The following is a 20,954-nucleotide window of genomic DNA, read 5'->3' as shown; positions in this document are numbered from 1 at the left end:
TTTATTTTCATATTTTTATACTACACAAATCGTTCTGAAATTTAAAAGTAAAAGTAATAATTAATATATTCAAAGTACTAGCTAAAAATTGAAATAAAAAGCATCAAAATATATATATATATATATATATATATATATATATATATTTGATATACACCAATATAAAATTACAATGTTTTTCAATACTTTTAAACATAATTTTTATTGAATAAAAAAATTAATTTTGATACACTTGGTAGAGTTACACTATCAATAAATCAAATAACCGTGAATATGATTATTATATTATCTATTAAACAAAATATAAATTATTGTTGACATGATAATCTGCGATTGAGTAAGTTATTTAAATTAAATTTATTAATATATTTATTAAAATATATGTAATATTTTTAAAATATTAGTTAATGAGTGACAAGATAAATTTTCTACCGTCCTATTTAGACCTTGGAAATATATATACATATTGTGAACTAATGTAAGGATAGTAAAGTGGGATTGATCTAATATGGTAATCCACTTTTTATTGAGCTTTTGATGAGTCGAATTGAGCTAAATCCTTTTATCATCCCTAAACCGTTCATGAAAATGTTCCATTATGGCCATACTATAATATTATAATTTGTGTAGTTATTAGATATTAGACGTTGAACAACTGTGCGAATAAATAAAGCAACCTATTTTATTTTTTGGGGCCATGCCCAACCTCTTAAACTATTCTTCATACCAACTTATACAATTCCACATCCATGACTTTGGAGATGAAAACATGAATCTTAAATCAAAGTTCATTAATCCACCCCCTAAAAAAACAATATATATTTATTTTACTTATAAATATACATACTAAGCTTTACTTACAATGTTTATTCTCTAATTATAGATCAGCAGTAAATATCTTCAAGAAAATCCAGCATTATAAAATACTATGATTTAAAAAAAAATACACTGAATTTGCTAAAAGTATTTGATAAATGGGTAGATAGGCAAGACATTGACCCCCTCATGCTTTTTCGCTTGAAACCAAACTTATCCCTTCATTTTACGATTCCATGTTTCAAACTAATTCACTTCTTTTTTTTTATCCGAAGTAGTTAAACAAGATCAACTCTAGCCCCAATTTTGGACTAAATTTTCACTTTAATTTTTGAAACGTGCAATGTTATAATTCATTTTATATTTAAAATATGTTGAAATTAAGTTAAAAAATAATAATTAGTTACCTTAAGTAATACATAAAAGTTAATTTTAAACGCAAAATGATATTATTTTATTTTTTTTAAAATAATTTATCTTTTGTGTGATAATTGTTTTGTTTATGAATCTTAATGTTTCTTAATTTTAATAACTGATATTTAAAATATTAATTTTGAAAGATTGTTCTAAGTGAATGTTTATTCTCAAAATTAAATTGCTAAAACAGTTCGATTGCTCAAAATAACCGGCAATTAGCCCAACCAATAGGATCGTGTCAGTTTTGAAAAAACCGATTTTGCGAATGTGAACTCAACTGAGTCAACCAGGGGCATATTTTAGGCTAAATTATTATTTTAATAAACAAAGACAAATTTAATTAAAGTTACATGAACTGAATTGCTGGGTAAAAAATAACGGAAATTATTGCTTGGTCAAAATAATCGAAATTATTAAAAAAGCAAATAAAAAAATTTCTTAATTATTTATGCTGTATTTATCATTATTGTTTCAATACAAGATTTAAACAATGCTGCAGGAAAAAAAAGAATTCAATACTTTTTTTAAAGAAAGGCTGGGGGTTTAAATTACGTGGCTTTTCTTGTTTGGTGAGTCAATTACTGTTTCAAAATGTCAACTGTTACTTTTTTGTTTAATAAATAGTTTTTATTAATTGGTTAAACTAATGGCAATGATATTTTAAAAAAATACATAAAGTAAGCAAAAAAAAATAATACATAAAGAATAATAATAAACACTTTCTTTCCTTTTTTATAAAAAAAAGAAATAGATATCATTTAGTACTAGGTAATGGTATTCATTCATCTTTATTAGATTCTGGGTTGGCCGCCTGCTTTTCTTTCGTTAGAACATGATGGGTATTTTCGTCCATCAAAATTATTCTCTCACATTGAACATAAAGATATTAAGATATATAACAATAAAGAATAAATAAATCAGATAATAAATATTGCTTTAGCGTAGAAGAGAAGGCAGAGACTAGAGAGAGAGTAAAAAATTTTTAAAAAAAAGGCAAAGATTTATGCGAATGTAACGCATAGGGTGAGGTTGTTCCAAAGTCACTCTCTTTGCAACCTCCGAGGAATTTTGATATCATCTTCTGCGATATTTTGTCATCAATTTTTGAAATCTCTTGTTAGACAGATACGGGAGCTTCTGTTTGTGTCAGCAAGTTCTTCTCTTTTGTCCATTTCGATTCTCTCTGTTTGTGGGAAAATGCTGGTTCGGAGGAGGGTGATGAGTTGGAGAAGGGTGGCCAAGTCCCTCCAAGCTCTGCTTGCTCATGCCTTTCTCTTCTCCTTTACTCTTCTTCTTGCTCTCAAGCTTGACCGTTTCATTCATTATGCATGGTGGTTAGTTTCTCTCTCTCTCTCTTTGTTGATTTTCACATTCGTTTTGATTACTCAATTCAGTAAAAGTTGAAAACAATCAAAGGGGCAGGACAAAATTCTATCTTTTTATGATTTTTCTTTTGCATGGCCATATCTAGCTTCATGCTTAAGTTATGAGTTGCTGACTTCTTGTGTGGTGGACAAGGTTCGGTGCTAATTTGTTTCCCCCCATTTGATTTTTAATGCACGCAGATGATCCTTTATTTGGGTTTTTTTTTTTTTTTTTTTTTGTAATTTTGGGAAATAAAAATGACATTCATTGAGGTGAACATGGCTAGATTTCTTTTTTTCCTTCTTTCTAGAAAAGCAATTTGCTTACCATGTATGCTATTGCTCTTTTATTTCTTTGGAAATTGGATGGGATACCATCCAGTTTGAGTTTTTGGTTTCTGCTTTCCCTTTGGGGAACTTATTTTATTTTTTAATGTTTTTTTGTGGATTCCTATATGCTTTAATGTTATCTCCCCAAGGAAAGTGAAGAGAGAATCTTTTTGTTTCATCGGGGAATGAAACTTTAATACATTTACTGAAATTGCGAATATAATATATATCACGATAAGGTTTGGAATGGGTTAATTTTGTATGTTCCAAAAGAATGTTTTCTACTGCAATGCATATCATGATAAGGCTTTCAAACCATATTAGTAATATATTAAAAGTAGGAGAAATCTTCTTTATTGCCTCTCTAATTAATCACAACTCTAGTGGGTACTGTTCTCAACCAAGTTGTACCGCTGATAATAATAATTAAAGGATTCAAAGTTTTCAATGGTTCTGAACATCAAATGATTGGTCTTATGCATGCGTGGGCTTATGATTGTACATGAACCTATAGGATTCAATTCACAGAAAATCTAACTCATAGCAATAAGATTATGTCATTTCTGTTTTCATTCTATACTCTGCATTGTCAAGTTTGTTACACTAAGGAATATGTATGGGTGTGTCATTTTCATGTTGATACCCTCTTTATTTATATTATGCTGAACATTGAATAGGACAAAGAATTTGATCATTCGGAGTAAATCATGGGCTAGTCGTTCAAATCAAATCATGCCTTAAAATATTACAAAGAAATAGATTAAGCTAGAACATATTCTTCCCATTGTAGTTACATTGTAACGTGTCCTTTTGGCAGGGTTGTATTTTTTCCTCTGTGGCTTTTTCATGCTGTGGTAGCACGGGGCAGGTTTTCCTTGCCGGCTCCTTCAATGCCTCATGATCGCCGAGTAAGTTATGCTTCTTGGAAGATATCCTTCCTATTTTTTGAATTAGAAAATTCTCCTGCACATTTTTGTTACTGAAGTAAAAACAAATTGTTATGGGCAGTGGGCTCCTTGTCATTCAGTCGTAGCTACACCATTACTTGTTGCATTTGAGCTACTTCTTTGTATACATCTGGGCAGCAGTTATGGTAGGCAACATTTTCTTGGGGCACAACCATCACGTGAATGCTATTGAACACTGTATCTTCACATCAAGATAAAATGTGGTACTTTTACAAGATTTCTAGTGTAAGATATCAGTTTATATAATCCATTGAATTGATGCAGCGATGAATTTAAAGATTGTCTTCGTACCCCTGATAGTTCTTGAAGTGGTGATTTTGATTGATAATGTCAGGTATTTATGTTGTTCCATTTATAAGCTTACTGAAGTCTATATTTGATTGGTTTAAGAGGAGTTTGCAGGGTGTGTCTATTGTCATTCTTAGTTGTCTATTGCCACTCTTATTTAAGTGACTTCTGTTTAAAATACCTTTTTCTTCTTTCTTAATCAAATTAATAATAAAGGTATTTTATATAAAAGATAAGATGGCAATAGACACACGAGAGTGGTAATAGACACGTCTGAGTTTTCACTTATATTTCAACTCATTTGTAGCCACCCATCTTCTGTAATATCAGCCAAAACTGTTCAAAAAAATGGCAACAGAATCATGTCAAATATTCTATGATATCAAATGATTTATAAAGTAACTTGTTTTTTTTTGGCTCTGCTTTCAATGAATCATTTTGATAGTTGAGAAATTTCATGCCTTTAAAATCTTGTAATAGCTGAATTTTGTGCCTAGTCATGCTTAAGCTCAATTTCAATCATTTATACAAGTTGCAATGCTATTTTATGCTATTCTAACAGATGGATGCTTTGTTGACAAAAATGTCTTTTCATAGGATGTGTAGGGCTTTGATGCCTGGAGATGATGAAAATTTGACTGATGAAGCAGTATGGGAAACTCTTCCTGTAAGATATTATTCATTAGTTGATTAATTAATTAATCAGGGATGCGATGTGTAATAAAAGAAATTAAGGTTCCTCAATGAAACTACCAAAATAGGCACCTGTACTAGCATTTTCCTGGCAATCTAAAATACTCAGCTTTGATCGTTTTTAAGTAAGATTTATTCAAATCCTTAGTGAATTTTATTGTAAGAGGAATGTGAAATGGTAATAAGATTGTGATTATATCCATAACTTAAAAAGCCTTTTGATATGTATGGTAATGTGGTTGTAGATTTTACTGAATCTTGGTTGTGATTATATCTATAATTTGCTGTATGGTTTGTAAAAAAGAAAAAATTGAAGCACTTTAAATTTTTTAAAAACTTCAAGTTTCCTTTTCTTTATTATTTTGTTCATGTTTCGCACTGGGTTGACAATTATTCCTTTTATATATCAAGTGTGACTTCCTTTTGGACATTCATTTTTGTTGTCTGATTCAAATTCAACTTGAATAATGTTTCACATTTCATTCTTATAAATAGTCGTATGTGTTATGATTTAGAAACATGCTGATAGAAACCAGTATCTTATGAGAAAGAATACGGGAATTCTTCCCTGATTACAGCACTGCAGAAACTGAGTATCTTATTAGAAAGAAAAAAGGAATTCTCACCTGAATATAGATACAACTCTATAGAAATTCAAGGATCTGCACCTCCCAATGCCAGAAGGTCCTAATTTTCTCTCACAAATGACAAGATGCCTCTCTCCCTCAGAGGCAACATGCCTTATTTTCTAATTATGTCAGCCCCCAACAACCAACACCCACCCCCTTAGTAAACTATTTATTCCACTAACTAACTGGGTTATACTTATCTAACATATGCTACGGCTCATGTTTTCTATGTGGTGCTTGCATGGCTTATTGGCACTTGTACAATGTACGGGCACATTCTACCATAAGGTCTCTTTATATTTTAATCTTAGAGGAAGTTAGTCTTGGAAACACTTGAACTCTACATATTTGTTGTTAGTGTGTCTTTATATTTCAACATAGGAGTAGGCCAGAACACAAGTCATACAACTAATTATCAAATTCATATCCACCTTGGGCACCAACACTAGTTATATTTTGCCCTTTTATGCCTTACCTAAGTTGATAGTGCTGATCTGTTCGCAATGTGTATGACATTGATAGTTTTGTTGCATTGAGGTGATCATTTAATATTTGTATACTTGCTCTGCATCAATGCCTTTTTTACTTGCCTTAATAATTGACATTACCCTATCCAAGACTTGTCTACTACAAAGGGAACTTTTTGAGTGTTTTACTTAGTAGATTATGTGATCTTTCTTTTGTTTTTATTTTCCCAAAAGCTCAAAACTAAATTGTATAATTCTGTTTTCTAGCACTTCTGGATTTCAATATCCATGGTCTTCTTTATCGCTGCCACAGTGTTCACCCTACTAAAGATATGTGGTAAGTTTAAGTTTCTCTTGAAAACAATTGTTGATCATGTAATGAGCTTCTATTCTGTCTAATTCATTGTTAACTTGGAGCTGCTTCTTGCTATTGAAATATAACTTTATCTCGCCCATAATTTCTTGATCTCTCTCTATATCAATGTTTTTTGTGATGGTTAATTTTCCACAACATTTTACCATGATTTATGAAACTGATTCCTTTAAATATACAGATATTAGCTGTCTGCAATACACTATTCTCTAGCATTGACTTTTATTTATTTAATGAAGAATTTAGGAAAGTTTTAATTTTATTTTGGAACTAAGGTGTTCATACATTAAGTTTGCTACTTACAGATTTAATTCCCCATTTGGTTGGACTTCATCTTTTGTTTGTTAACTTGAGTTTTTTTTTTTTTTTTTTTTTTTTTTGAGGGGGAAGGAGTGAGAGTGGGAGTGGGGTTTTAAATAATCACTTTTGTCAAATAGTTATAGCTCCTTCCTTCCTTTTACATTGTGCTAAGAGTTATCATAATTTTTTTTATTAATACATAAACTAGATAAAGTTTTATATTCTCCCATGTTGATACCAATCACTCAGCTTAGCCTACTAATAATAATTGCAAAAAAGACAGAAAAGTTTATGCCAGATATTGAAGCTGTACATATCTTGACTTTTTTAATCTGAATTCCTTGTTTGGCTGATGAAAAACAAAGTTAAAGTGTCAAATAAAACTACTTAAGGTCTGACAAGGAATTTTGATCACTATATCATATCTATTGTGGATTTACAATGTATTTCCATATGTGCGTTCTAACATATTGCTTAGAAATGTTTATTATTGGTTATTCAGAATTTCAGACTTGGGGAAATGGTATGTTTGGTTATTTCATGTAAATTATGCAGGGATGGGATGTCATAAATAATTCTTAAAGAATTTTTCTAATTAAGCTAAGTCTTAATTAAAATCTGTGTAAACAAAGGCCTGGAGACAGAAACTGGCAAACAGTAAGGTTTATTGACACAATGGCACTGATGTCAGCATTGATGTTTGTAGTTTGTATGATATTGAAGAGTAGAAAGAATAAGTATCTGGAAGAGGTTCCTCTCCATAAAATAATTCAATAATTTCAAAGATACTCATAAATACAACATACTGGAGTAAAAGCATATATTCAAACATTTTTTATTTGCAGAATTGAAAAGAATAAGCATTTATTTCCCTATGTGTTTCTATCACATTGGCATACATTTAGAATATTTAGGGCAGGCTGTATTTTCTTTTTTCAACTATGCCCCCCAACAATGAGGATCAATCAAGATGACTTAGAAATATCCAAAAACAAGGTTGTTAAATATCCATGTAACTGAATATTTGTTGTTTATGTATGATTTGGTCATGATATGTTTTCATGCTGTTTAGTGTTTCTTTGATTACATTCTTTTCAAAATTCCCCATTTGACTGTAATTGATACTCCTTAAAACTTTTCGTTACTTTCTTTCAATTTCTTGCAGGTGATGTTGCTGCTCTAGGATGGTGGGACTTATTTATTAATTACGGGTACAATCATCATATTGCGGTAGACTAGTATGTATTTGGCATTAGTCTTGTCCCATTTTATTCGTAAAATTCCTTGTATTCTTTTGCAGAATTGCACAGTGCTTTGCGTTTCTTGTTTGTACAAAGTGGCACAATCCAGCAATTCATGGAGGTTGTCAGATTGCAGAACCATGTTCATCGTCAAATACCATAAGATACCTGGACTGGAGTAGAGCAGGCTTAGTTATTACCACCAATGAAGATGGGCGGCAAAATGGATTCTGCAATCTGCAGGACATTTGTGGGCATATTATGAAAATTCCATTCATTGGTTTCCAAATACTTATTTTTATGCATTTAGAGGTATGATAGATACGAACAAAAACCCTGTCATTATGTTCTTCAAATTTGTTGGTACTTTGTTTGATTTTCTTTCCTCTTTCTTTTTTTATTTATATTTTTAGGGAACACCATCCAGCGCAAAATATATGCCAAATTGGGTCATTTTTTCACCCCTCTTTCTGTTGCAAGGAGTCGGGGTTTTGTTTGCAACATATAGATTAATAGAGAGGATAGTTCTTTTACTCTACACTGGAGATATTCCTAGAAGATACTCAGCTGTAGCATCAAGATCCCGTGAATGCTTTGGCTTCTTTCGTCGTGGATCAAGGTGTCAGTTTATATATGATTAGAAAAAGAATTTATCTTTGATAGATTCTCTATGGCTCTTATAAAACTTTCAAAGTTGGTGAACTAACATGGAGACTTTGCCATTACCTGCATTTCTTTCTTAACAGGTTACTTGGTTGGTGGTCAATAGATGAAGGGAGTAAAGAGGAAGAAGCTAGACTTTTTTGTGCTGGGAATTCTGGGTCAGTTACTACATTAAGCCTTTCATAGTTATCAACCATGCACTTTAGTGCTATAGCAGTGCGGAGTGGCCATGACCGACTACAAAGTTTGAATAGTAGTGCTTTTTATAGACCGTAATGATGCTAAAGTGAAACTTAAAAAAAAAAGAAACATTTTTACCCTCAAAATAGCATTGTTTTGGGGGGACTTTTTTAGGGTCAATGACTCTGCTGATTTTCCCCTCCTCCCTTTCAGAATTTGAAAAACCCCCAATTGGATGTAGAGCCCTATGATTCTATCTACCATGCAACTCCCACATTGCTACTAGCAACATCATTTTGTTTGTTTCCTTGATTTTTATTGTTATTTACTTGTATGTGTTACTTATTTGTATGGCTCATTATTGTTTATTATGAATATGTCATGAATTTTGAGTTTATTTTTTATTTTATTTTTGAGCATTCATATGTATACAGTATATATTATTTAATTTGTATATAAAAATTTTGAATAGTGGTGCACTGTCCTGCAATACTGTTTTCGGGGTCATCCACTATCCAAGAAATGACATTTCTTCATTATCATAAGCCATTCTTTCTCATGCTCAAGAGCTTTTAATCCCAGGAACCTTGTTAGCCCTCACAATTTCACATAGGACATATCCTTCTCTTGGAAGTCTCAAATAGTGTATTGTAATGATTATTTTTTCTTAAATTAGCAAAGCTTTCTCTATGTTCTGTTTAAATACTTAAATAGAATTGAGATCTTGTTCAATTCTGATTTTTCAGTGATGGTTATAACTGTCATGTTGACAATTGGACTGTGCTTGCATTAAGATGAGATCTGTTCTTTCTCTTATTTATGCTCTCAAGTGGTTTTTACTACCTTAATTATTTGCCACTTATGTGATAGCTATTTTGAACAGTATATATAATAATGTCAATCAAGTTTATTTCTGATGATATGTGATTCGATTTACTATTTAGGTACAATACTTTCACCCCGGATACAGTGAAAAAAATGCCTAGAACAGATCTGGTTGAGGAGGTGAAGACGTTTCCTTGTATCAAAATATGTAGCTACCACATTTTTTTTTATGATATGGTTTTCTTATTTTAGGATAACTCAGTTGAACCGATTGCATAAGAAGGTTTAATCTTAGTCCTACACTTCAATAGTCACAGTTCTTTCATAACTCACAGATTTGGAGACTACAAGCTGCGCTGGGTGAACAAACAGAAGTTACAAAATTTAGCCAAGAGGAGTATGAAAGACTTCAAAATGTAGCATTCTCAACCTTGATTGATTATTTTTGGCATTATGTATGTGTGAATCACCATGCATTGGTCGTTTAAGTAGTTAGTTAGTTGTACAATATCAACTTTTTATGAAGCATTATTATTTTTAGTTTCATTGGTCAATGGGGTCCGACTTGGTGAGTGCTTTTTTTTTTTTGGCGAGGGGGGGGGGGGTAGGGCTCATATATTTTGCCTTAATTTTTTTTTTCACAGAATTTAGTTTGAAACTCATTTAAACTGAGCTGATTGAAAGTTAATTAAAATTGCATACCTGCCTTAAATTATTTGTATTATTATTATTATTAATTATTATTTTTTGTCGAACAAACATGTGATTGATTGAAATGACCCTTATGCTTTAATTCCATGATTTATTTATCCGGGCAGTCCTCCTTAACATCAACAGTATTGTTTTATTTTATTGAAAATTTTAATTTTTACTGAATTTTGGGCTAACCTTTGTCCCTTCTCAACTTTTGGTTTATTGGCTACTTTTACGACATGGTAGAAGTAAATCATAGTAAGGCTACAATTGTTTCAATAAGAAGTTTGCATTATATGACCCCTTACCAATGCAGGAAAAAATGTTTCACATTTGTTCCTTAAACACCCACAATGTTCTTAAATATGTAATTAGAAGTAGTTTACGTGATCATGTACAAACATTCTTGTTTTAGTCATTTTTGTTCATTGTTGATGCATGAATGATTATCGACCATATCAGGATCTAACACTCTTCAAATTGAAAATGACAAATCTGTCAGGAGAAGATCTTATGTAGAGTTTGCTTCGAAGAGCAGATTAATGTGGTCCTACTTCCCTGCAGGCATCACATTCTTTGCAGGTAATTATAACTCTTCTACTACTCAAAGCCCAAAAAAGGAAATTCTTCTGTAAAGAATCCATTTTTATTTAGTAAATTGCATTCCTATGTTATTATTAATATGTAACACAAAATCTTATATGGAATTTATGTTCGAGATATTGATTGCTTCCCTCTTATATGGACAACAGCACTTGCTGCGAAAAATGCAAGAGGTGTCCTGTGTGCCGCGGCCCCATCAAAGAACGGATGCCTGTGTATGATGTGTAGATTGAGTACAATGAAGATGTATAGATATCTTACTGACCATCCAGCTTGTGGTTTTAGATGAGGCAAGCACTGAGGGTTATCAATTTCTCTGTTCATACATATCATGAAGTTGTATATAATTTTTTAAGCATTCAATAATAGGTATTGCAAGTTTACCCCCTCCCCCGTCTTTCTCTCAGTGCATTCTTGCAATTGTGAAGGGATTGCCAATGTAGATGCATTGCCTATGATGCTATCTACACCAAAAATGCAAGATGATTGTTGAACTCTTTGAACTTATATCATGCCAGGATTGATTATTTAGGGATTCGATTAGAGATCTATATTTTACAATAACAAGTAGAAAGTGGTCAAACAGAATGTAATTAAACCCGAATATATGCCCAACATAAGCTATTCTTGGCCACTACTGATTTAACAGAATTATTTTGGATGCATACACATCTATTATACTCGTAGACTACAATGTGGTCTGTAAAAAAGAGACAATAATGTGACACATAGATTTTCTTTGTTTTTATTTGTAGTCACTATTGAATATTAAAGTACTAATTCGACAACTCTTTTTTGTTTCTAATCCTAGTATTTGACTCACCGATAGCATATAGTAAAGCCAAATCCGATATTATTCTTTATAGCTTCAACAGCGACATTTATGACCATCATAGATTCATATTTCATAGTGTATTATCCATAGCTGCACAAATCCCGCTACTTGTGGGGGCCACATTTGCATAGATTCTTTGTAATCTTTGTAGATTTTGTGAAATTACATAGCCTACAGGCGCCCTCTATAAATTTTAAAATTTTTTGTTTTATTACAAATTAATGTTTTATTTCATTTTGTCAAAAACTGATAAAATAATGGAAATTTTCCGAGGTGATCTCTAGTCCAGTGTCTCAAGACACAGTGAATAGGAAGTCTTAAAGGTGTTACATTGTTACACAAAGATTTAATACCAAAACAAAATAGCTTTATTGCACCTCAACATTTTTAAGGAAAGTAGTAAAATATTTTAGGTGAAACAGTTTACGTAATAACATCATAGTAAAGGTCTATATCTAATGACTTGAGCATTTCTACCACTCCAAAGTCTAGTATTTATCAACTACGAAAGTGGAATATTTTTGAGGTGACTCTTTTCAACATGAAGCTGTGATTGACACTGCTTCTACTACAGACTCTATGCCGTTAATTTGATTTTCCCATTTATGAATATTGTCCTTGATCATGAGTACGAAGTCCTCGAAGCAATCCTCTAAGCACCTGAACGGTTCATCTGGGTAGAGAGCGCTAATCTCAACATCATGAAGTCCATCTAGTTTGATGTTTACTTGGCAACCTTTTAAACAATTTTCTGCATTTCCACACATCAAAAGTAATAATAGTCATGCAATGAAGAATCATTTTATAAGTAACCCCACTTTAGTTCATGATATTATAATTTTCATCACTTTAAAAAAATGTTTGTTTTCTTAATATATTTTATACTAACATCAAAGACTAACTTCAGACTGAAATGGGAATTTATTTGGTCGTTAATTATGACACAAATCACAAAACTTGCTCAGAAATAAAAGGGAAGGAAATGAACCTGCAGCAAGTGCTAGAAGATCATCTTCTGAGATGGTGACTCTGGGAATTGTACGACCAATTTTGTTTTCCCATAAATAAGCAAGCTCGTTGATGCTATAACAATTATTCGATGGTCGAAAATGAACATTTTTGTTGACAGTTCTGACATCATCAACAACCTTCATAGTGAACTTTCCAATATCAATGCCATCAACAAAATAAGCTGCAGAAGGTACAAAATTTCACAAATGGGATAATGTGTGAAAGGAAGAGTGGTAGCTTAATATTTAGTCATACCTTTGACATTGCCATTAACATATATCTCTAACTGATAAATGAGTGGAGGAAGCTGTGATGGATGACAATTGTCATAGTAAGGCCAAGAAGCAATGGAATTGCAACATATATTGGTGAATGGGACCCCACATTCCTCAATCATACGCCTAATCAAACGCTTATTTTTGTACATTGTTAGACCTGGCTCCACAGGATCTGCCCTGTCCACATCGTGCTCAAACTCCGAAGGCAAAAATCTCTGTCACATTACATTATTATAACACTTCAGTAATTATTTTTTTAATGACAGTCATATACAAAACTTTAATCTTAATTGGTGAATAATAAAATAAACATCTATAAACTGTTTATTTGAGCAAAAACATTAATAACATGACAAAGCTGTCTTTCGTAGTCAAACTATAAACTGTTCTTTTGGTAAGTTTCAGCTACACAAAAATTTCGGGAGGATTTTATATTAATAAATAATAATAAAAAGTGATACCGCATGAACAGTTTTTATGATAATAATAGTAATAGTAATTAAACTTTAAACCGTTTAAGAATGGGCGAATGGCTAATACACTTATCATTCGTTTTAGCGTTACAATGTAAAAAAGAAAAGCAATTACCTACAAAATGTAACGCTCTTGATTTATTTTTTATTTGTGTGTCATTCCACTAATTACAGTAGGATTTTCGGTATTAGTTTTTCTGAAAATATCATAACAAAATGAGGAATTGGCTATTTAATAAATTAAAAAAGAAAGAGTAAAATTGTACCTTAATAGTATTAACAGTTTTAATGGCTTCCACCAATGAAAGCTGATCCAGCAAGCTCTCACCCCCGACAGTAGAAATGACGATGTCTATTTCATACTCTCTCAAAATCTTTTCTATTAAGTTCTTGTTATTTATCACACCCTGTCGTAAATAAAATACATAATGAGAATGAATTTTCTTGTGTAAATTTTTCATACGACAAATTTGTGTAAAAAGATAAATATAAATGCATTAAATAGAGTCTTGCGATTTAGAATCCATTTATTTAAGAATAATGCTATTTTGAACAATTGATTTTCATAACATGTTTTACATAGATAACATATATAAGAAGAGAAATGTGAGAAAAACATGAGTGACGTGAGAGAAAAAAAAAAGAATTATAAAAGGTGTTATGAGAAAATATCATTAGAATAGTATTACTCTTTATTTAATGTCTTTATTTCTATCTTAATCATATAAAATATTCTTTGAAGAATGTCCTAGCTAAAAACAAAGATAAAGAAAAAAGTTGTGTTGATGCCCCGGTCAATAGGTCCATGATACACACAAAACGTGACAACATAATTACATTTCCTTTAAATAATTTAAAGTTTTAAATTTGCACAAGTAAAAAAATTGAATTTATATACATGCATCATCACGAATGGTATCTATCATTATCTCAACTCTTCGACATATAACAGAACCTAATAACAAAGAGTCACGTTACCATAAATATTATGCACCCAAAAGGAAATTTTTTGGACACCCACAAAAGTAAATGCTAATTTAGGGCACTAATTAATATTATTTATGAAATTTTTAACTAGTGTATTTGAATATCAAAAGTGAAACATATTATGACTTACATGAATGGTTATAGCACCTTTCTCTTGGAAAGTTTTAATAATGGCAGCTTTGGAAGGAGTGAAAGTTTGAGGGCGAAGAAGCAAATAGGTGGGGTGGGGTGTGGCAAGGCATGCCTCAGCCACAAACTTGCCTATGAAACCAGTTGCTCCAATGATTAGGACACGGCCATCAGTAGCGGTGGGAATGGCTAGTGATGCTGCCATGGTTAATTTTGCACTTGTTTAATTTCAGTTATACTTGAATTGAAGCCACTTATAGGAGGAGTTATGACAATTATAAGTGTGCGTTAGATTTATAGCTAGAAAAGGAACAGTTGTGGGTTGAGTTAAAAATATTTTTCAACAAATCTTCAACGTTTGACTCTTTACCGCTTACTAATGAGTTAAATGAACAAGGTTTCAATTTCATGATGCCAATTTTCATTTTTGAAGCTTAGGTACCACTGTTTCAGATAAGATTTATACAGTATGTATATACCTTTGCGAATGCAACTTCGTCCTATACGAAATATTTTCTTATACTTTAAATACTCTTGTACTTAATTTGAATTTTTTATTTTTTTATCTAACGGCTGATAAATTAATAAATTATAATTTATTAAATGTATATATATTAGGATTTGTATTTTATATATATATATATATATTGACTGATAGCTAGTTGCATCTTTCGTCCACAATGACACGAGAAACGGGAAAAAAAATGCATGATTAATTATTTTATAATCAACTGCTCATATTTTGTCTATGTTCAGGGTTGTTTGATGGCCAACATAAGATCACGATGGATATGATAAGATGGTAAGACAAGAGTATGATATAATAAAAATATGCAAATATGATAAAAAGAAGAATATAATATAAATGTATAGAAAATGATAAAATTATCTTATTTTTATATTCATTAAATTAAAATTTAATTTTTTTACTTTTTATAATTTATTTGTTTTTAATTACAGAAAATATAAATAATTTAAACTATTTTTTAATTTTAAAAATATATAAAAAAAAAGAAAGAGGAAGAAGAGAAAAATATTAGAATAAAAATATTATTTTAAGAAAGACAAGTGTTATTATTTTTTTATTCTTCCAACCTAGCTATATTTTAAAAATAATAATCATAAATAAAAAGATAGATTAATCTTATAATTATAGCTCAATAAACAATTGATTAAGAATAAATATAATAATTATTCTATCTTATTCACCTCTATTATGAATTTATAATCATCAAACTAGTCTTAAAATAAAAATCTTGCTTTTGCAATTTTTACTCCTTTTTTTTCATAATCTTACCGGAGGACCAGATTACAAATCACTGAAGTCTGGTATTATCAGGTTTTTTTTGTATGTCGACTTTCTTTTCTTTTCCTTTATTTTTCAGATTTGTTTCATTTTATCACTTTTCGTTTCATTCTCAATGTCAAAATAGTTTCAAAGACTTTAAAATAATAAAATTAAATTAAATATTTAGCGTCTTTACTTTAAATAATATATAAGTTTTGTTTTTTATTTTATTTTTTTAGGCTATGTTCATATACTTTTCGAAATTTTAAAAATAGTCTTTTAAATTTATCATAAATTTCACAAACATTTAAATAAAAGTAATAATTTGAGACTTTTAAATAATATAAAATTAATGAAAGGGATAGATTTACTTAATTTTAAAAGAAAACAAATATACTTATTTAAAAAGTTTAAAAATAAATTATGTACATTTAAGTTAATAGATAGGATAATAAAATTAAATAATAATATGACGTAAAAGAGAGAAAACCAAAGGTTAAAAACTGAACCTGGTCACGTCACCCTATTGCGCAGCTGATCTTTGACAGTGAGATAATCGCACAAAAATCGATGCTTTGACCACTTGAATTGTACGTCCACTTATTTAAGCTTTTATTAATGAAAATTTCCTATTAAAATAAATATATTTTAAAATTTATGATAAATCTATAATTTTTTAAGAAGCAATATCAATTTTTAATATATTTTATACTTGAAAATAATAAATTATAAGTTTATATAATAAATTATAAAAAACTAAACAAGTAGTTCCCTATACGTAAGCTTTTAATTTAGATTTAGATTAATTTCAAATTAACAAAATAAATTATCGAAATCTTTAAAGAAAATGAAAAAAAATTATAAAGTAGATAAATCGTTAGATATTCAAATTTTATGCCTTTAAATAAATAAATAAACATTATTTATATTAAAAAAGTATAGTAAAAATATTTTAATATAAATTTATTTATTTATTTATATATTTAAACGTATAAAAGTTTATTTGTCTACACCTTTTTCTTATTTCAACTAATTATTCAGATAAATTTCTAAAAAATGTTTAAATATAACAAAATGTATCCGCTCAATATTCAAACTTGCATTCCATTGGATGCAAGTCTAAAGTATCAAGTTCAAGGACATAAATTCTCTTTCATTTTAGCATAAAATAGATAATTTATCAAATAAAATTTTGTATTTTTATTTGTATAATTTTTTTATTTAAGTAAAAATGTAAAATTATCTGACTAGACGTCTAGTTCACAAAAAAAATTTGAGTCCTAAGTTCAAGCTATGTTTCTGTTGGATTTGTCGCAACTGAAGAATCGCAACGGTACGGCAAAAAACGTTTTCAAAATAGAGTTGTTACCAAAGTACCAAAGTTTATTTTAAGAAAATTTTGAAAAATTTTCTTAAAATAATATAATCTTTGAAATTAAAAATGAGTTCGAGAGTCGTTTACGTATGGGAAAGGTGTTAGCACCCTAACGTCCGTTTAGAGTGGTTACTTAAAATTAATTGTGCAAATTTATTTAAATTCTGAAAAATATTTATTTAATCCCTAAACATTAATTATTTTTATTTTAGAAGAAAAAATATTATTTATTGAGATATTGTTTGGGTTATTTTAAAAATTATTTTGACTTGACGGGTATGGTTCCTGCTCCTACACATCTCCGAATGCAATAGAGAACTCAAAGTCACGTAATTCTATCTAAAAAATTATGAGGTTGTTTAGTAAAGAAAATTCGTTTTGAGATTAAAATAATTTTCATAAAATCCTAATATTTAGGATACAAGATAATGCAATTATATATGTACCCTACGAGAAACAATATAAAAAGTGAAGGAAGATCACAAAACTATATTATAAATCATTAAAAAAATATTTTATTCGCAAATGAAGTATTTTGAATTTTAATTTTGATTATAATTAACGTTGAAAGAGCATTTAAGATAACATAAGTTGCACATAAATCTTTTATAATTTATTAAATAATTGAAGGTAATGTAAATTACACATTGATGTTGTAAAAAAATTGTATAAAAAAAGAAATGTTTAACTATTCAATTTATAAAAATAGAAGTATGACTTAAGAAATTTTAAAACATGAAATTAATCCTATTTGATGGATGGAGTAAATATATTTGAATTGTTAAAAAAATAAAATTATTTAATAAAAAGATTTAAACTTAGTTGGATAAATTTATGTTGTATAAAACTAAGATAACGTTGATACACATAAGTTTTAACAATTCACAATGCGTAAAGGTAGAGTCGCTACATATTAGCATTATAAATTATTGTATTAATAAAATAAAAATTATATTTAAATTGATTGATTAGCAAAATAGCAATTATAAGGAATACATTTAATTGATTATTAAGATGATTAAATTTTAGTAGCATATGATAAATTAATATTGCTCGAAGCCTCGGTAACAACGTAAGTACACATAGACTTTATTAATTTATAACATACGAACAGTAGAAAAGTACGCACTAATGTTCTAAATTAATATAAACCTGTATTACTATTTACTTATTAAATTGAGAACATTAATTATTTATCACCAAATATTATACAATACAATGAATAATAATAATGCCAAATAAAAAGATTAAAATGCAAAAATGATAAATAGTAAAATAAATAAATAAAGTAATACATATATATATATATATTAAGTCAATTATAATCATTATTTATTATTATTCTAGTTAAGATTACTTTAAAAAAATCAACAGATGAGTTAAACAGTAAAATATTGCATTTGATATAAGATGGATGAATATGAGCAAAATGAAATGTGATTTTGAAATTTGGGGCATTGTGCATTGCGGTGGTGTTAGATGAACAAAGGGAAAAGCCGCAACTTCCTGTTGCCGGTTCATTTATTTTTTTTTATTTTTTTTGGGGGAATAGTTCTATTCCGGCTAGCACTAGTTGAAGTTATATTACTGTTCTATAAATTTGGTTATGTTTTTTTTATGTTTTCTAAGTAAACCTGTTGGTAGGAAAGACTAAACAACTGCTACTATTATTTAAAGTGCAAATGTTTCATCAAAAAAAAAAAAGGTGACGTATAATATAAAAACATTTGATGTGATTTGATATCAAGATTGCAAGGGCGCATGGGCTATTGTATGCGTAGGTGAGGTGAAATGATGCTGACATCGAGCTTCATGCTTGCTTTACCTTTTTTCATTTTTTTTACTTATATAAATTTTTATAGTAAATAAACGAATAAAGTAAAGAAACAACAGCTAGTAAGTGTATAACTACATCAAATATCTCTTTTTACTTCGCTTTTTGCATCCACACACACAGAACAATTAAACTTTGCAGCGACAGATAGATGAGTCTTATGCTAAGAGGAGAAGGCAAACCTGGTCCAGGAGATAGCAAAATAACAGAAATGATGTTTCTCTTCTTCTTTTATTTCTTCTTCTATTTTTGTTTATTTTCTTTTACTCTCTTCTCATCTCCTCTCTCTCTCCCTCCCAAAAGCTCTCCTTTGAAAAATCTTTCACAGAAACTTGTTGCCTCTCCTTTGAAAATGTTTGAAAATTTTATCTTCTTGCTAAAATTTTTTTTGACTTTCTTTCTCTAAAAAAATCTCCCAACCGCATCTTTTTCTTCAGATTTTATATTAGGTTCATTTAAAATTTTTACAAAATGCCAAAATCTTGAATTTTTTCCTTTTTAATGCTCAAAATTAATTTTTGATTTTGGGTTATAAATCTGTGTAATTCAGGCTACTATTTTCAGAAAGCAAAATCGTTTTTTTTTTTCAAAAAATTTTCATTTTGCTATAAAACAATTTTTTTTATTTTTTTATTTTGTATTTATTTTGAAAGTAATTTCTTGGAGGCAAAAATTGATATTCACTGGTATTTACATGCTTAATATAATATACATCGTTAACTTTTATTAATGAAAACATATTTTAATACATTTTAAACATTTAATATTATATTATATTAAAATGAAACAAATAGTTGTGCCTGCTCATTAATTTATAGAGTTTATTTTAAATATTTAAAGAAATTAATTTAAATATATAATTTTATTAAAAATATTTTTTATAGAATATTTTTTGTTTTTAATAAAATATTACTAATTTACGTCCTTAAAATGAGTGCTCAAAACATATATTAACAAAATTAATTAATTTATTGTTTGATGTAAAATTAAGATTATATATTTATTTATTATTATTTTAATCTTAATTAAGCTAAGTTGAGCTAATAAATTGTATATCTATGTATTTTTCAAGTCAGGGTATAATTAGTTAGAATCAATTTATCACATTATGTATATGTTGTGAGTAAATGAATTTAGACACATAATTAATTATATTTAAAAAAATTTAAATTGAATAAAGTAACTTATTAAAGTTTTAAAAATGTTTAATTTTGAAAATATTCATAATAAGTGCAGATAATAGAATTCAATTTGTGACCTGGGACCTGGCCGAACAAACGTGGCATTTGGCATTTGGCATTTGTTCCCATGTATTATTATTATTATTATAGGTATTTTTATTATAAATAATTTTGTTTGAATCAATAAAATTATTATAAACGATAATTTTTTTAAAGAATATTTAATAAAATTATATTTATTAAAATTCAAATTCAGAAATAGATTAAATTAAAATATAATTATATTTATTATTGATCTCAGGTGCTTTTAGATTGGACTGAGCTTGCATTGGGCCGAAGACACCGTCGGCTATTAACACTCACTAAATATGATAGTTATCTTTTGTATCTCTCTTTCTCTTTTTAATGACATCGTGTTATTTGAAAAAACACTATTAATCATAATTCTTTGAATTGAGTTTAAAGTCTTAAAATTAAAATCTGTATTAAAAATAATATATTTATTACTTTAAATTTATAAAATTATGATATATTTTTTGATAAAGATTTATTACTTTTTAAATGCTTAAATTTAATCTAAAGGACTAAGGTTAATATTTTTTTCAAAAATTTATTGTTCAGATGCAAAAGTTAAATAATTTTGTTCCTCAACGTGTCCACAAGCTAGGGATGATTATAAAAAACTATCACAAGAAAGAGTTTAGGAGAGGGAG

At 28.9% G+C, this 20,954-nt stretch overlaps 2 protein-coding genes across 5 annotated transcripts; one reads left to right on the top strand and one right to left on the bottom strand.

Moving 5' to 3' along the window:
- Positions 1–2,156: 2,156 nt before the first annotated feature.
- LOC113871023 lies at positions 2,157–11,623 on the top strand. 4 transcript variants are annotated; one of them, XM_027507698.1, is made up of 15 exons: positions 2,181–2,567; positions 3,745–3,835; positions 3,936–4,020; positions 4,160–4,229; positions 4,781–4,850; positions 6,240–6,309; positions 7,811–7,856; positions 7,946–7,981; positions 8,069–8,198; positions 8,300–8,505; positions 8,633–8,707; positions 9,674–9,734; positions 9,890–9,970; positions 10,750–10,829; positions 11,000–11,506. In XM_027507698.1, the coding sequence occupies exons 1-15, from the start codon at positions 2,431–2,433 to the stop codon at positions 11,076–11,078; spliced, it is 1,317 nt and encodes a 438-aa protein (XP_027363499.1). In that variant the 5' UTR covers positions 2,181–2,430; the 3' UTR covers positions 11,079–11,506. The 4 variants fall into 4 exon arrangements, with proteins under 4 accessions (XP_027363497.1, XP_027363499.1, XP_027363498.1 ...); XM_027507696.1 differs by having other exon boundaries at positions 2,157–2,567; positions 7,946–8,198; positions 11,000–11,623; XM_027507697.1 differs by having other exon boundaries at positions 4,781–4,868; positions 7,946–8,198; positions 11,000–11,512.
- Positions 11,624–12,221: 598 nt separating this feature from the next.
- Positions 12,222–14,768, bottom strand: LOC113873201 (leucoanthocyanidin reductase-like). Its single transcript, XM_027511232.1, has 5 exons — positions 14,565–14,768; positions 13,714–13,854; positions 12,952–13,189; positions 12,674–12,877; positions 12,222–12,436 (listed from the first exon to the last, which is right to left on the bottom strand). The coding sequence occupies exons 1-5, from the start codon at positions 14,766–14,768 to the stop codon at positions 12,222–12,224; spliced, it is 1,002 nt and encodes a 333-aa protein (XP_027367033.1).
- Between the last annotated feature and the right edge of the window lie 6,186 nt (positions 14,769–20,954).

The sequence above is a fragment of the Abrus precatorius genome, unplaced genomic scaffold, assembly GCF_003935025.1.
Source record: "Abrus precatorius isolate BTA unplaced genomic scaffold, Abrus_2018 Scaffold7, whole genome shotgun sequence".
NCBI classification, from domain to species: domain Eukaryota; kingdom Viridiplantae; phylum Streptophyta; class Magnoliopsida; order Fabales; family Fabaceae; genus Abrus; species Abrus precatorius.
This window is presented reverse-complemented; position numbering and strand designations above follow the sequence as displayed.